The 16,641-nt window shown below is 37.5% G+C and overlaps 1 protein-coding gene across 1 annotated transcript in view; it reads right to left on the bottom strand.

Moving 5' to 3' along the window:
* IMPG2 (interphotoreceptor matrix proteoglycan 2) overlaps positions 1–16,641 on the bottom strand; it is a 1,485,782-nt gene that overhangs the window by 616,870 nt on the left and 852,271 nt on the right. The window contains exons 12-13 of the mRNA XM_044072040.1: positions 16,104–16,354; positions 12,816–12,886 (exon numbers count right to left, since the gene is read on the bottom strand). Coding sequence (XP_043927975.1) covers positions 12,816–12,886; positions 16,104–16,354 — 322 coding nt within the window. The remainder of the gene's footprint in view (positions 1–12,815; positions 12,887–16,103; positions 16,355–16,641) is intronic.

The raw sequence follows: 16,641 nt of genomic DNA, 5'->3' as shown, positions 1-16,641 counted from the left end.
TAACAATTACAATGTAATCAGGCTGCAAATAAGCAGTAGTAAATGCAGCAGAATAAATGCAACTGAACACTTTAGGAACAAGCAGTAAAGGCAAGATAAAGTAATAACGTAGGAAGAGACACAGAAACAGTAAAAGCAACTGAATAATTTTTTTAGTTAAGTAGGAGAGGTCAAGAAACGAAGGGGGTGGGCCTTCCCAAATTATTTCACTATACACAATAGAAGGAGCTGATGCGATGGGACTGGCAGGAGTGTCCAATATCAATTTATAGTAGAGGCAGGCAACTTACAAGCCACCAACTTTTAAGAACACAACAGCAATTGACCGGGTGGATGGGAGATTAAAATGGAGACCGAATCAGAACAGAAGGAAAGAAACCTTGGAACTAAACCTTGAGATATGTTCACAAAACACAGCAGAATATTGTTAAAAAATACAACCTAAGAGCAGCACAGGATTGTTAAATATCAATGAAACAGTTGAGCAAAAATATATACTTAAATCAGCTTTATATACTTATATCAGCTTTGGATTTCCAAATGGCTTAAATGCAGTCATTCTTGCAGCCAGCCACAGGTGAAGGCACAAAACAGCAGAAACTTACAGAATTAATTCCTTTATACCACTAGGATGAAGGGCTTTTCTAAAATTAAACCTTCAAGGCAGTCAGACAGAAACACAAAGAGCTATTGATGAAGATTCCACACCTAAATAAAAATGGAGAGTGAATCAGAACAAAAGTAAAGACAAGTAAAGAAACCTTGGAACTAAACCCTGAGACATGTTCAGAAAACACAGCAGAATACTTTTAAAAACTACAACCTAGGAGCAGCACAGAATTGTTAAATATCACTGAAACAGTTACAGCAAAAAATATATACTTAAATCAGCTTTACAAAAAATACAGACTGAATCAGAACAGAAGTAAAGACACCATGGAAGTAAACCCTGAGATATGTTCACAAAACACAGCAGAATACTGTTAAAAAACTGCAACCCTAGAGCAGCACAGGATTGTTAAATATCACTGAAACATAGAATCATTCTATGAGATAACATTTGATTTTCTGCAGTATCAGCTCAGCGGTATTAGTGCTAAGAAGAGAAAAGGTTTCAGACTGAGCCTGTTACCCCTGTTAAGTACATAGATCTGGAAGTACTAGTTGATTGTTGATTATTTTTTTATCACTGAAGTTGAGTTATAAAACCCAGGTGCTTGTTATTTTCCATACAAACCTAGAATCATGAGAGTTTAACACAGTCACTTGTTGAGAATTACTGGCATCAGTTCAGTGCATCAGAACTTTGGCACTTAGTGTATGTTAGTGTGTTACTAATATGTCGTATGAGGCTCCATGTTCCGTGTACCTGTGACTTTGCATTGCAAGTCCCTGCAAGCAGCAAGTAAATAGGGACATCTTTTGTGTGGAGTTTTCAGGTTTAAATAACAAGTTTTCTTTGTTTGTTTTTAGGTGCTAGGGTCTTAATGAGTCTGTAGCAATCCATGATAATAGTAATCAGCAAACTAGTATGCATTTAGCTTTGGATACAGGAGATTTTTTTTGAAGGGTGAATAACTATTTTTGAAACACCTTGCTTGCAGTGTTATTTCAACATATATAAATGACAATGGTATTTTTTGGAACTGTAAAAGTGTTTCTAATAGACAGGTAGCTTAACCGTTTTTTGTCTGATATGATTGATCAGCCTGTAAATTTTTTTTCTGTATGGTGGGAACCCTGAATTGGTGGAAGAAATTTTGATAAACATGGCATTTAGTATATATTCTGATTGCACTACATGGAGTGGGTTGTAATTCAGATATAAGGTATGCAGATCATGGCATACTTCTCCATTCCTGACCCTTTTGTTGTTTATGCTGCTTATTCATAGACACAAGGTTAGGTCATGTAATTTTCTTACCCCACCTTTTACCCATTCACACATTCATGTCAGTTCATTGACAGACAATTCTGCAATTGCCAGTTCATCATATCTAAATAGCTGAATATCTCTTTCTGTGATCATAAAACATTTTTCTTTGTAGAGAAAAAGCACCTTGCACCCCCATGTGGAAAGGAGATCCACATATGCACACCCAATTTATATATGCTAATTTTATGGTCGCACAACAATGATCAATGAAAGTGGCTTTCAGTGATAATGACTATGAATCGGCACTCACAGAGTTGTCCATCAAAGGGTCAACAGCTTCCCTACAAAGGTAGTTAAAAAGTGGGGATTGTCTCAGTGTTTCGCAGTCCTAGAAAATAAGAATTTGTAAATGAATAAAATCCTAATTTCTTTGAAATATAATTTATTAAGAACAACATAAATCTGGCTTAGCCCTTGTCATTACCATTTTGCAGGAAACTAATGAATTGATTTGGATGATACCTAAGAGGTTCAGTACGTACTACTTGTCATAGAATATTATTCTTAGCTGACAGATAGATGGTGATGCAGGAGCACATTCTGGTTAATTTCACAGGATGCATTCAAAATAGCATGAAACATGATCTATCAGGCACTATGGAATTGCTTTTTAACCGTAGCCTCCAAATAGGCTGCAAGCCTCATGAATGGAGAAAGTCAACAGTCATCTCTCTGCACAAAGGTAGGACATCTACAGACTCTGGACACTATATACCCATACATCTCACTAGTCACATATGCAAAGCCAGGGAAAGAATTATCATGGAAACGATCAATAATGACATAGGAAATCACCAGACACTGAACCCAACCCAGTTTGGTTTCATAAAGGGCAGGTCTTGCCTACTCAACCTTGTGAACTTCTTTGAGAAGGTTACCAAAGCAATGGATTATGGAAAAATGGTTCACACTGCCTACCTTGACCTGGCCAAGGCATTTGACACAATCACCCACTCAGACATTGTTGACAAACTTAAGAGATTAGGCACAAACTCTTATGTCACCTGGTGGATAGCCAGCTGGCTCAGAGACAAGACCCAAGAAGTTAGAATTGAGGAGTCCATCTCTACAAAGAGGCCAGTCACAAGTGGAGTCCCTCCAGGATCAGTCCTGGGACCACTCCCTTTTGGCATTTACTTTTCTGATGTCAAAGTCAATGTCAATGGCCTCTGGCTGACTAAATTTGCAGATGATTTCAAATTAGGAGTTGTCATTGAATCACCCACTTACACAAATGTTCTCCCGGAAGGGCTGACACAGACAAACAACTGGTGTCAGAGTCATGGACTAAAACTAATAGTATCCTTCAGGAAGTTATCCACCCCTGGTAACTATCAAATTAACAACACAACCCTAAGAGTTGACCCAGTAGTCAGGGACTTGGGGAGACACATAGACAGTAATCTAGCCTTTGACCATCACGTGTCTACAGTAGTGAGGAAATCATTCTATGTTGTGCAACTTATAAACAAAGGTATGGCATATTGATCCAAAGACACCATTGTTCCACTGTATTTGGCATTCATCAGACCTATCATTGAGTAAAACGCCACCTTTGATATGTACCTAGCCAGGCATATCCAACAATCAGAACATCCACAGATGTTTCACAGTAAAAGAATACAGGAAATAAGTAGCATGTCCTATGCAGACCACCTGTAGGCCCTATCCCTGTACTCTGTCTCCTACAGGCTTTTGAGAGAAGATCTACGCTGGGCATACAAGACATTGTAAGACCCCACATTGATGGACCTCCTGCATATCTGCAAAAAAACAGCACCAGAATTACCCATTCTGAAGACGTAAACCTTGCCTATAATATAAATAGGACCTGCTGGAAAGACAGATATGTATCCAAGAGGCTACCCCTTCTCTGGAACATGCTCCCTATCCATGTGAAGCAGAGTTCCTCCCTAACCCAATTCAAGTGTAACTTGGACAATTGAATAGGGAACAGAAAATTCATCCCTGATTTGGCACCTATATCTCTAATGGACACAGGCACTCTGCAAATGAATCATCTCCCAGGCCCCTGCTTGTAAATGTTTCACTTTCCCAAGCCCCTGCTTACACTTATCAAGGGTATCAGAACTCATCAGAGATTTTGGATGCATGGCTAGGCTTAAAAAGGCCCTTGTGGTCATTAGCCTAGTAAACACCTATGAATAGACTGCTCAGAGTTACAAAGTAACTTAAGTGAAAGATACCCAGGACTATATGGTTACGCCTATTAGTGTGGCATGAATCCGTAAATACAACTGTGGACTGCTGTTAAAAGAAAAAATCAAAATAAAAAAGAACTGAAAATCTGTGAATAAGGGAGATGGCACTTTATGGAATGTATAACAGGTAGTTTACATGAAGAGTGGCAAACATTATTTGAAATTATGGTGTGTGAAGGAATATTTAGAAGGAAAATAAAATGGAGTGGGAGATAGTGGCTTTTGAGGGGTTAAAATAACAGTAATGTGAGAGGACAATGGTGTCTGTCTAAAGGAAAGAAAATAAAGTAAAGCAGCATTGCCATAAAACATAGGGGAGAAGAAAATATTTTTCCTTTTCTGTGGATATGTTAGGGGAGTTCTCCATTTTCAAAATTTGGAGTTAAGTTTTAAAGCTAGTTAGTTAGTTAGCTTTACTATAAAGAGCTTATAAATATATCTGTTTTTATGAACATAGGTCTATTGAATTAATCTGCTATTTTTGCATTATATGTGTTAAAAGGGATACTTTTTGATGTTTGGATGATTAATAAAATGATACTGCTGTTCTTTCAGTAGGTACCATGGATTTTTAACATCCATATGAACTTCAACAGTTCAGACTGCAAATTGGTTGAATATCACCCATGGAAAGCAGTATGTTGTGTCCACACACACATACACACACACACACACACACACACACACACACACACACACACACACACACACACACACACACACATATTTATATAATTATATCTGTATCTATTTATCTACAGTAGTCAAACCAGACAAATGGGCAGGCACAGTGGTACAGCGGTTAGCGTTGTCACCTCACAGAAAGAGGTTCTCTGGTTCGATTCTTGGTTGGGGTGCCTTCTGTGCAGAGTCTGCATGTCCTCTCTGTGGTCGCGTGGGTTTCCTCCGGGTGCTCCAGTTTCCTCCCACATCCCAAAGACATGCAGTAGGGGAATTGGACACTCTAAATTGGCCCTAGGTGTGAGTGTATGCATGTGTGTGCCTTCTGTGGAAGGTTGAGCACCAGGCTGGCAACTCAACACCGTAAAACTCCACTGCCAATCATGAGCGGACAGATGATCCGCTGTGGCAACCCCTAACTGGGAAAAGCCAAAGAAGACGTCAAACCAGACAAATGTTGACAGTGCTAATGCTGACACATTAACATTGACAAAAAAATGTTGACACACAAATGTGCACAGTCTGAAGAATAACTCTAGAGTGTGCAAATTTTAAAACATGTTTTTTTTTTGCAATACAGCACCCCCTGCTAATTATTTATTATAACTTCAAGATGGCACATTCCCTGGGGAAATGCCATTGTCAGTCTTACACAATTGTCAATCATCTATTTTGTCAACCAAAGTGTGTCAACAAAACAGAGGCTGACCTCAATTAAAACTGACTGCCATCAGTGAGCCCATATATATATATAGATATATATCTATATCTAAATAGATATATAACCATCAGAAAGGTGGAAATGAAGCATGCTACATACAAATGGAGACCGCAACTTAAACATGGCCCAAATACTTTATTAAAACAATTTAAAATCAAGTGCTTTCATCCTGTTTATATCAGAACTTCATCAGAACACATTACTCAACAAGAAAGCCGCTTTATATACTGTCATAAATTATTGCCCAAACCTTTTCAATTAATTGTTTCAAGTTCTTCTCTATAAAATGATTTAAAGAGATATGCTTTCAAATATAACCTGATAAGACAATGTTAAATAAGGCATACCCTGTTAAGACAATGTTAAAAAAATGAGTTACGTTAAAAGTTATGGTTTGAAAAACATGTGATTATAAAAACCTCATATTAATAAGTAAATAAAGCAACATTGTCTGTTGTTTTTTTTTAAAGATGAATAAATAAATAAATAAAACTTTGATTCATGCTAATACATAAGCTCCACTTTAATAGCGTTGGTGAACATATATATATATATATATATATATATATATATATATATATATATATATATATATATACAAAATGTATGTACAAAAAACTGTATGTTATTATGCAACTAACAAGTAAAATCCTAGTAAAAATATATAAGTATATCACTTTTTACAGTGTTCAATTCTGACTATTGAAATAGTACAATATTGCTATTATAGCTTTGAAGCCCTGCATTTCAGTATAGGTTTTATGGAAACGTATTCATTTAAACCCGGGAGGATGAAAGCAGTTCATTTAAATTGCCATAAAATTTCTTTATATTGTTAAAGCATTTTCCCAATCCCATCCCCTAGGGTCAATATCCACTTGCTTCAAAATACCAAAAAGAAATTCACAATGTGTAGGTTCACCAATGTATGTTTGAATAATGCATTATTGACATTCTTTGTTCTAATACTGTTCATAAATTAATTTCCTCAATGGTCTCTTCATCTTCCCTATATAACAACATGCACATTTTTTACACATCACTAAATAAACAATACCGTTACTAGCACAATTACCTTTTTTGAAAATAAATTCTACCACGAGATGCATTTTCTAAGTCAACAGTTTCCCACTCATAAATTAACTTACAATAGGTGCATTTTCCACATTTTCTGGTACCCCACGCCCACTGTGTTTTTTTCTTATTACCATTATGGTTCCACTCAAAAGTACATTTTAAATTTCTTCCCATTTAAAAAACAGATTTAGGGTCCACACCAACAATTCCAAGCAATTCAGGGTTAAATCTTAACATATTCTAATTGTTCAGAACAATATTTTTAACCTTTCCTGCAGTATAATTGATGTCAATAACTATAGCTCTATTAAACTCCTCCTCCGGTTTAGAATGCTCCGTTCCTATTTCAATATGTTTAACTCCTAAAAGTGGCTTCTATCTTATCCCCCATCCCATAATCATTTCTTGTGAAATCTCAGAGACTAAATGAGCAAGATATCCTCTCAAAGAACAAATCAGAAATAAATTTAATTTATTCAAAAAAATCATCGTAAATTGAAGTAATCCTCGCAGCTCTCACACATGCCTTTTTACAACACTCTTTTTATTTTTTTGATTAAAGGGATGTGCTCTTGAAAATGGTAAATAAGAATTACTAAATATTGATTTTCTATGAATTCTAGATCTCGATTTCCCTTCCACCAAATCTATCCTGACATCTAAATAATTAATCTCCCTTCTACTGAAGCTAAATATAAACTTGAAGAAGTCAGTTGTGTGGTTTAAATAATCAATGAACACTTCTATATTTTCTTCAGGACCTTCCCAAATAATAAAGATACCATCCAAAAATCCTGTGTATAATTTTATGTATTGCCAAAAATTTGAATTGAAAACAAATTTCTTCTCCCAACTTAGTAAAACTAAGTTAGCATATAAAGGGGCGCAGGCTGCACCCATGGCAATGCCTTTAATTTGCCTTATCAGGTTATATTTGAAAGCATGCCTCTTTAAATCCTTTTATATGGAAGAACTTGAAACAATTAATTGAAAAGGTTTTGGCGATAATTTATGACACTATATAAAATGGCTTTCTTGTTGAGTAATGTGTTCTGATGAAGTTCTGTTATAAACAGGATGAAAGCACTTAATTTTATGTTGTTTTAATAAAGTATTTGGGCCGTGTTTAAGCTGCAGCCTCCATTTGTGTGCAGCATGCCTCACTTCTACTGTTCTGCTGGTTATTGGTTATTAAAGGCAGTTGTTCCCCTGTTTTTGATTATTGGCTAAATTGATATATATCTATATATATATATCTATCTATCTACAAAACTGGATCCAGCATTAGGTGATGCAGGTAGTCACCTAGAGCCCACTGGCTGGAGAGGGGCCCACTGACTGGTGGGGCTGCCACAACTTTAAAAAAAATAAATAATGTTTCTTTAAGAGCACTCTTCTTTAAGAATGCAGTCTGAATGCTTCTTCCTGTGTGCGACAATGCACGCACATTTAAACATGCTTCTTCCAGTGTACATTGATGCATGCACATACATTCATTCCTGCAGTTTTTTCTTTCCTTGAGCAGAATTTAAACTCACTGACATGTACGTGTTGCTGTTTCTTCTGTCCCTGGATTAACATGGGACATTCCTGATGCTGCTGCTTCTTCAGTCTGTAGATTAACACAGGATGGTCCATTGGTAGTGTGTGTGTGTGTGTGTGTGTGTGTGTGTGTGTGTGTGTGTGTGTGTGTGTGTGTGTGTGTGTGTGTGTGTGTATGTGTGTATGTGTGCATGCCCGCGCGCGCGTTTGTGTGTGTGTGTGTGTGTGTGTGTGTGTGAGTGTGTGTGTGTGTGTGTGTGTGTGTGTGTGTGTAATATCCTAGTAAGGGATGGCGGGTTAGTTAATTTGCTCAAGCTCAAATCCTGTACCTTGGTTAAAGGTGACAAGAGCCTGAATCCTCCACAGTAACTGCCAGACTGCTCCAAGAATATGAGTTTCAGCATTTTCAAAAAAGTGCAAGTTTCAGTGCATTTTCAAGGTATTGTGAGCTTCAAGGATAAAGAAGTTTACTGCTGCTCATGTTAAGTCTGTTTTTAATGTGCAACTGTTTTGTTTAGCAAATAGCTGTCACTGTTTGTGTTATAGAATTTGAAGGCAATATTAGTAGCACAATAGGTAGCATACTTGTCTTTGGTGCCAAAGACTGTCAGTTCTACTCCTACACCATGTAGATGGATTGCTGATATTGCTATACTTTAAGGGGGAATAGGATGTTGCAGTCCTGAGTATGTTCTTCTATGGATGAGATGCCTAATAACTATGAACCTGTTGTCGGTATGCCACCCCGTCCTTATTGTAATATTTCCAACTTACCAATTTTTTTTAATGGAACATAGGCAATTTATTCTTCAATGGCAGTAGGCACTGAATTCATAGATAAAACACTGAAATATAAAGTTGTTTGCCAGCAGCAACCTCTTCCTTAGTTACAGATCTCTTTAATGTGGAATTATTCAAATGACTTTTATTTCTGCAGAGATTGTGCATATTGACTGATATTGGTGGATTGTAATGACAGAAGCTTGAGTGTCCTTTTATGGCTGACATTTATGAAATGGGAATTTTTTCATTATTGGTTAATACGTTTTGTTTCATTGCTTACTGGAAAAATGTTCAAAACTACAAATTTAAAACACACTCTAACAAGTGGTGCTGTATTATACACAGAATATAATTTAATACAATCAGACATACACACACACACACACACACACACACACACACACACACACACACACACACACACACACACACACACACACACCTCACTTGTACATGCACAGACAAACATACGCACTAACATACATAAACACACCAGCATGCCAGCATGTAAAGACAGGACAGTATTCATAATCCCTGCCTATGTCCAACAGCAGGGTTGTGATAATGAAAAGAATGCATTCAGGTAGCAGTTTCAGGACCAACTAGATAAAGCAGGACAACATGAGTTAGTGGTGATAATGGGGAATCTGAATGTTGATATAGTGACAGATAGAATAGGCTATGAGGACTACCTAGGTCCACGTGAGTGAAGTTCAGGAGTAAAGAAAGCCATTTCCATTCTAGACCTCTCTCTGGAAAATGGCTTAATGGTAGCCAACACTTGGTTTACTAAGAGACAATCAGAAGATCACATACAAGAGTGGCGAACATGCAACTTAGGCAGACTTCCTCCTAGTAAGGAAGAAGAACTGGGGTATAATCAGAGATTGCAGAGTCATTTCAGTGAAAGAGATGGGCCATAATGTAAACCACTGGTGGCCACAGCCTGCTACAACCTGAGGTTAGAAAAGGCTGTAAGGTTAACAGAGACTAGGCTGAAAACCTGGAAGTTAACTGGAGTGAAAGCACAAGAGTTCAAGGAAAAACTCAGTGCTCTATCAACTCAGGAAGAAGATGAAATAACTGGAGTTGAAGAAGAATGGTAACACCTCAAAACAGCATGTATGAGGACTATAGAACAGATATATGACTAAGCCAAGTATGGAAATAAGGTGCATAAGGAATGCTGGTGGTGGAATGCAGAAATCCCGGAAGTCATCAAAAGAAGGATGGAGTGCATGAAAAAGTGGAAGATACAAACAATGGACCATGCTAGGAATGAAGTTTGATTGGCTAACAAACAAACTAAGTGAGCAGTAGCAAAGAACAAGACATCAGAGGCTCTCTACCAGTTTCTGAAAAATGACTCATCAGATGACACAAAGAAACTATAACAGGTTGCAAGATAAAGACAGAAAGATAAAGACTTTTCATAATGGATGCCAAGAAGAACCTGCTCACTAAGCCACAGGTTGTCAAAAGTAGATGAAAGGGGTACTTCCAGCAATATGTGAACAAAGAAAACCACACAGAAGCTGTACCACCCCATAGACAGTCTACAATGAAAGAAGAAGAACACACGCTAGAAGTAAGAACAGCACTAAGGAAATGAAGTCAACAAAAGCAGCAGGCTCAGGTGAGGTCACAGCAGATATGATCATTGCATGAGTTAGGGTAGAAGTGGCTCCTTGGGGGCATGCATGGCAGTATGGAGAGAAATACATATCCCACATCCCTGAAGAATACACATTCTAGTACTAATGCACAAGAAGAAAGGATGTTCACAACTGTGAGGAAATACAGAGGTATCAAACTTCTGTCACACTGCATTAAAGTGCTGGAGAGCGTGACTTATAAATGAATAACCAGAGGAGTAGAAAGTAAGATGGAAGAGCAGTAGCTTGAATTCAAATCAGGATGCAGCACAACTGACCCAGTTTTTGCAGTGAGACAGATAGTGGAGAAGAACCAAGAGGAGAGAAAACAGCATTCCAAGACCTGCAGAAAGCATATGACAAGTTCTCAAGAAAGCTGATGTTGACGTTTTTGAGATGGTTTGACATCCTAGAAACACTGGCAGAATTAGTGCAGTGTATGTACATGGACCCAATGACACAAGTATGAACAGTATTTGGACCCACAGAGTGTTTCTAGTGAGCCCATTGCTGTTCATACTGATGATGGACTACACTGGGTGGGGACACATCAACAAAACTGCTGTATGCAGATGATGTGACATTACAAGCAGACACTGAACAAGAACATCAGCAAATAATAAGAGAAAAGAATAAAAGACTGAAGCACATGGGATGAAACACCATACAGACAAGACAGTCGCCATGGCAGCAAATGGGGAAGTCAGAAAAAGCTGAAAGTTGAGGTTGAATGGAAAATAGTGGAACAGGTCAATAGCTTCAGTACTTAGGATGGGTGGTTGAGGAGAAGGAAACTCTGAATGAAGAGGTCAAATCTAGAATTAGACCGGCTGCAGTCAACTGGCACAGAGTGTCAGGGGTTGAATGTGACAGAAGAATGCAAAGAAAGCTGAAAAGTAAGGTGTACAAAACAGTGGTGTGACCTGTACTTCTGTATGGTATAGAAACCTGGGCAGTGAAGGAACAGCAGTTGAGGAAGCTAAAGGTGATAGAAATGAAGTGTCTGAGAGAGGTAGTAGGATGCACACTGTGGGACAGGCAAAGAAATGAGGACATAAGAGCAGAAGCCAAATTAACTCCAGTGGAAGAAAATGTCAAAGAGATCAGACTACGATACTTCAGGCACATGTGCAGGAAAGGAGAAGACAATTGGTGATGAAGGTTTGGGAAAAACAGGAAGAAAGCAAGAGGAAACAAGGATATCCAGAAAAGATGGCTATCTGTGGAGGAAGACCTGTGTCAGTCAAGCATGACTATCAAAGGTAGGAGAGTGGCATTGAATCAAGACAGATGGTCACAGCTGACATGACACCCCAGCCCGATGTAGAAAATGAGAAAATGAGGGTTGATGATTATGAATGATGACGCATCAGCATGGGTTCTGTGATATCAATACTGGAAAAATAAATCCAAGCACTGAATACAGGATAGAACTCACATTTTCTGATCATCATGTTATCTAAGGCTAGTGTGCTATTTATGCAATAACCGAAAACGTGGTGTGGTATATTGAAGATTTACCCATGGTTGGTGTTTTTTAATCATGAGGGCAGTTATTGCGATTATACAATGACATTATTTAAGAAAAAAAATACTTACTTTTCTTAAATAATGTCTTTGTATAACGGCACATTACTGTTCTTCCACCGGTGGTGGTATACTGCTTCCTTGTGTTGATGTACTGCACATGCGTATGGGACTTGCGTTCCCATGCATACCCAGTACATCAATGTTTTGAAACGGAAGCAACGGAGAAAAGGAAGTCTCTGTTGCTTCTTTTTTTTTATTTATTAAAAAAAAAGGTTTTGGACACTTTATACCAATGGAAAAAAGTCCGGGCGACCGGACCTTTTTCCGTTGGTATATTGTTGGATTTCCAATGGGCAAGCTGGCCAATCAGCATGCACGTTTTGGAATATTAATGGGGGGGTCATTGTATAATTACTGATTTATGGACACATGCATATTTCTGTAACATTACTGTCAAAATGAGGGATATATAACACTTAAAAATTCTTCCCCTTCACTGCAGACGTTAGACAAAACCTATATATATTGTGTGTAGGTTCAAAAAGTCCTCCTTTAATTGTTCGTTAGGTCACATACATAATCAACCCTATTCTATCACTGTTCCAGTTCGTCATGCTAGAAGTAAGAATGAAAATACTTGTTGCAGTACTGAGAAACGTAGTACTTACCACATCAGTTGTATCTACAGGAAGTGTAGGATGTTCCATGTCTGTTGTGACATCCGAAAGTGTTTCTTTCACTAGGAAAGGAGAAAAATAGGAATGCTCTAATTTACCATCTTTATTTTATTAAAAACAAACAAATTATACTTTGTGTGCACTTTTTTACTTTGATCTTCTTTAAATTACAACCAAGTGCACCTCCAGGCGTTTCAGCAGTAACCTCCTACTGTGCCTCTAGGCATCAAATATTGCTTGTTTATATTTTCAGTAATAATTCCAAAAGCATGTTACATAGACGGTATCAAAATATTTTTATCTTGAAGCATACATGATGACAAACACAATTGTATTGATATTTGACCTCTGTTGATAAGTATTTGTTAGAACAGTAAGATAATAACTTCATTTTTAAAGGTTCAGGCCACACCCACTAGGAATTAAAGGTACACACTCAAATGAGCTGTACTGGAGGGAATGAGTTAAACCAGAGACAGCCATCTCCAAGTATCAGCCATTTTTCCTATGGACTGCATCTCTAAAAAACATTTCTGTATAGTAAATTATATCACAGAATGGAATGGGGCCAAAATGGAATGGGGCCAATGGCCAGTACAAGTAGCAATCACCATATAATATGAAATGTGAGAGACATGAAGAAAGAAATTGAGCAGAAATACATTAGGAAAAGCAACAAATGAAATGGACTGCATCTATATTGCATGGAGTTGAGGCTGTTTGTGCAGTTGCATACTTTGATCTCAATAAAGCATGCTGTGATATCTTGGTGGTATAATATAGTCTCTTCTGATGGGAGTATGCAGAGAACTACTGCATACTTCATAGGTTCATAGGTGTTTACTAGGCTAATGAACACAAGGGCCATTTTAAGTCTAACCATGCATCCCAAATCTCTGACAAGTTCTGAAACTCTTGATAAGTGTAAGCAGGGGTCTGAGAGATGAACCATTTACAGGTTACTTGTGTCCGTTTGTGACATAGGTGTCAAACCAGGGATACTAAAAACTACAGGTTAATATGAAGTAGCAAATGCACATTTAGTGCTGATTAGTTGCAAAAACCATAGTTAGCAATTTGGATATTTTAGTGAATGCTGACAATACAGGGATTATTTCCTAGCATTATCAAGTGATTTTCTTTAAATTATGTACATTAGATCAGTAAGTGAATGCAACATCCATACACAACAAAAAGAGAACGCATCTACTTGTACTAATTTTCTATTTTCAAATATTACTGCATTAAGAACACTTGCAATATAATGAGAGTTTATTAAAACATAACTACACAAGTGATTTACAGAAGAGAAAAGAACAGGGGAGAGGGAAATAAAGAAATTATGTTAAACTTTGGCATCAGTTTTATTTATGTGGGTAGTGTTTTATCTAATGTAAAGGACTAGGACCTCAGTCATGCTCTTCACTGAGATACCATAGCCTCCCATCATTGGCTGCTGAAGAAAAGGAACCAATCAAAACATGAATTAATCTAAAGGATAACCAATGGCACTCTAGAAGCCTTATAGAATACCACAGAAGTCCAATGTTTTGACCAGCAATGGCTTCATTGAGACAAATAGTAGTACTAGATTTATAGGTTGATAGGTTAGTACTAGGCCTGCTGCCATAGCAGGCTATTCCAAGCCTAACCAGTTTCCCTTTTTGTGCTTGAAATATCCTATACCACTTGGTTATAGATTGGCCTTACCCATCCCATGGTTGATAATTATATATTACCTCTAATGAGAATAATTGGAATCGTACCATAGATAATTTGAGGGGCCCATGCATGGGATAAAGCATTTAGGAGCTGCCTCTGTCTGTTAGTAGTACAGGTGGAAGTCCTGGGGTACATTTTCTGTTTTCCATCTGTAGATCAAAGTTGCACTTGAATATGGACAGGGATGAAATTTGTTTTATGTGGATAGGAAATCTGTTACAGAGCAGTGGTATCCTCTGTGAGCTATACCTGTCCCTCCAATACCTGTTTCTCCAAACTATTCTGTTGCTGCAGAAGAGATTTAGATCCCTAGACCAAGTATTTCTGATGCTATTTGACTTGTTGATGTGCAGTAAATCCATCAGCAATGGGTCAGAGGATGCCTTGTATGCCAAACACAGGTCACCCTTTAGAAATCTGTAGGATACTGAGCATAGTATCATGGCTTTCATTCAGTCCATGTAGGACATCTTGTTTAAGCCTTATACCCTTTTAGTAAGGTATCTCTCTGGGCGTTCCAGTTGTTGCATGCGTCTAGACAGATACATGTCAAATGGGGCAGTATATTCAATAATTGGCCTAATGAGGGCTGAGTAAAGGGGGGCAAAGACATCCCTAAGGTATAGACATAATCCCTTTGTTAATAATCTGTGCAATATAGAAGGCCTTTCTTACAACAGTAGACACATATTGGTCAAGAGTTAGGTCACTGTCCACATTAGTTCCCAAATCCTGAACAACTGGATCATCTCTTAGGTAGTATTGTCAATGTGGTAGTTTCCTGTTGTAGATGACTTCTCAAAGGATACATTAACATTTAATTAATTATATTATGTTATTAATAATTATTATGAATAATATTTTTTTAGCATTTCGTTTCAGTCAATGATTTTTACACCAGTAATTTATTTGGGGCAAACCTTCCTGTAGGATGGTTAAGTCATTTGGGGAATTCAATGACTGCTCCTAGTTTGGAGTCATCTGCAAATTTACTTAGCCAAAGCCGATTTGTATTGGCTTTTACTTTAGAAAGTTAGATGCCAAACAGGAGAGGACCCTATACAGAACCCTGGTAGACCCCACTGGAGACTGGTCTCTTTGTAGAGGTAACTTCCCCAGTTTTGGTTATCTGTGTCTTATCTGTGAGCCAGCTGGCAATCCAGTGGCTGACATAAGGGTTTATTCCCAGTTTATTTAACTTTTCTACTAAGCTTGAGTGGGGAATTGTGTCAAAAGCTTTGGCCAAGTCAAGGGGATATACTGTGAGGACCATTTTGCCTTCTTCCATTGCTTTGGTGACCTTTTAAAAAATCCAATAATAATAATTTAATAGAAATATAAAGAGATAATAAGAAGATGCGTGATTCTCAGAGCAAAGTACCCTGTGACTATGGCCTTACCACTTTATGCGAGTCTGTGCCTTTATGCAGTCAAACTAATTTATTAGATATCTTAATGCTTACAACATTGAGTATAACATTTTCAAATTTCTTTGGAACCACACAGTAAAAGCATATATGCATTACACTTCTCTGTGAAAATAACAACAATATTTACCACTGGTTAACTGAAGGGAGTCAGGATCCAGCTCCAGAGATGTATTAGACATTAGAGTCTCCTTATATAGAGCTTCTGTTATATAATTTCGGAAGTCACTGATTGTATAACTGACAGTTGGATTGTTGTCAGGCTCTGTATAGGAGTCATCTTCAACTTTATTTGAGTGAAGGCTGATAAAATCCAGTGTTGCATTTGTAATGGTCGTGATGTCTCCTTCAAAAGTTACTTCGTACAGCACCATGATGCTTCTGTGACTGAAACAATAAAAAATACTGTTATTTTTATTAAACACAGCTTCATTTGCACTAATTGGAAAAGGCTACTTGACAACAGTTTTAGTAGCATTCTACTATGTTATGTATTGTAGATGTACTGCAGCTAATCAAACAAAAGCATCCTTTCATCCTTTCTACAGCCCAAATATTGAAACTTGCTCATGGTGCCTCACCGATAAAATAAAAATGTTGTATTATGTTCTACCTGCCTCTGAAATATTGTCACATTATATCATTACTAAGATATAATGTCTAGAACT

Source organism: Protopterus annectens, chromosome 5.part0, assembly GCF_019279795.1.
Source record: "Protopterus annectens isolate FY-2018-M chromosome 5.part0, PAN1.0, whole genome shotgun sequence".
Classification (NCBI taxonomy): Eukaryota; Metazoa; Chordata; order Ceratodontiformes; family Protopteridae; genus Protopterus; species Protopterus annectens.
This window is presented reverse-complemented; position numbering and strand designations above follow the sequence as displayed.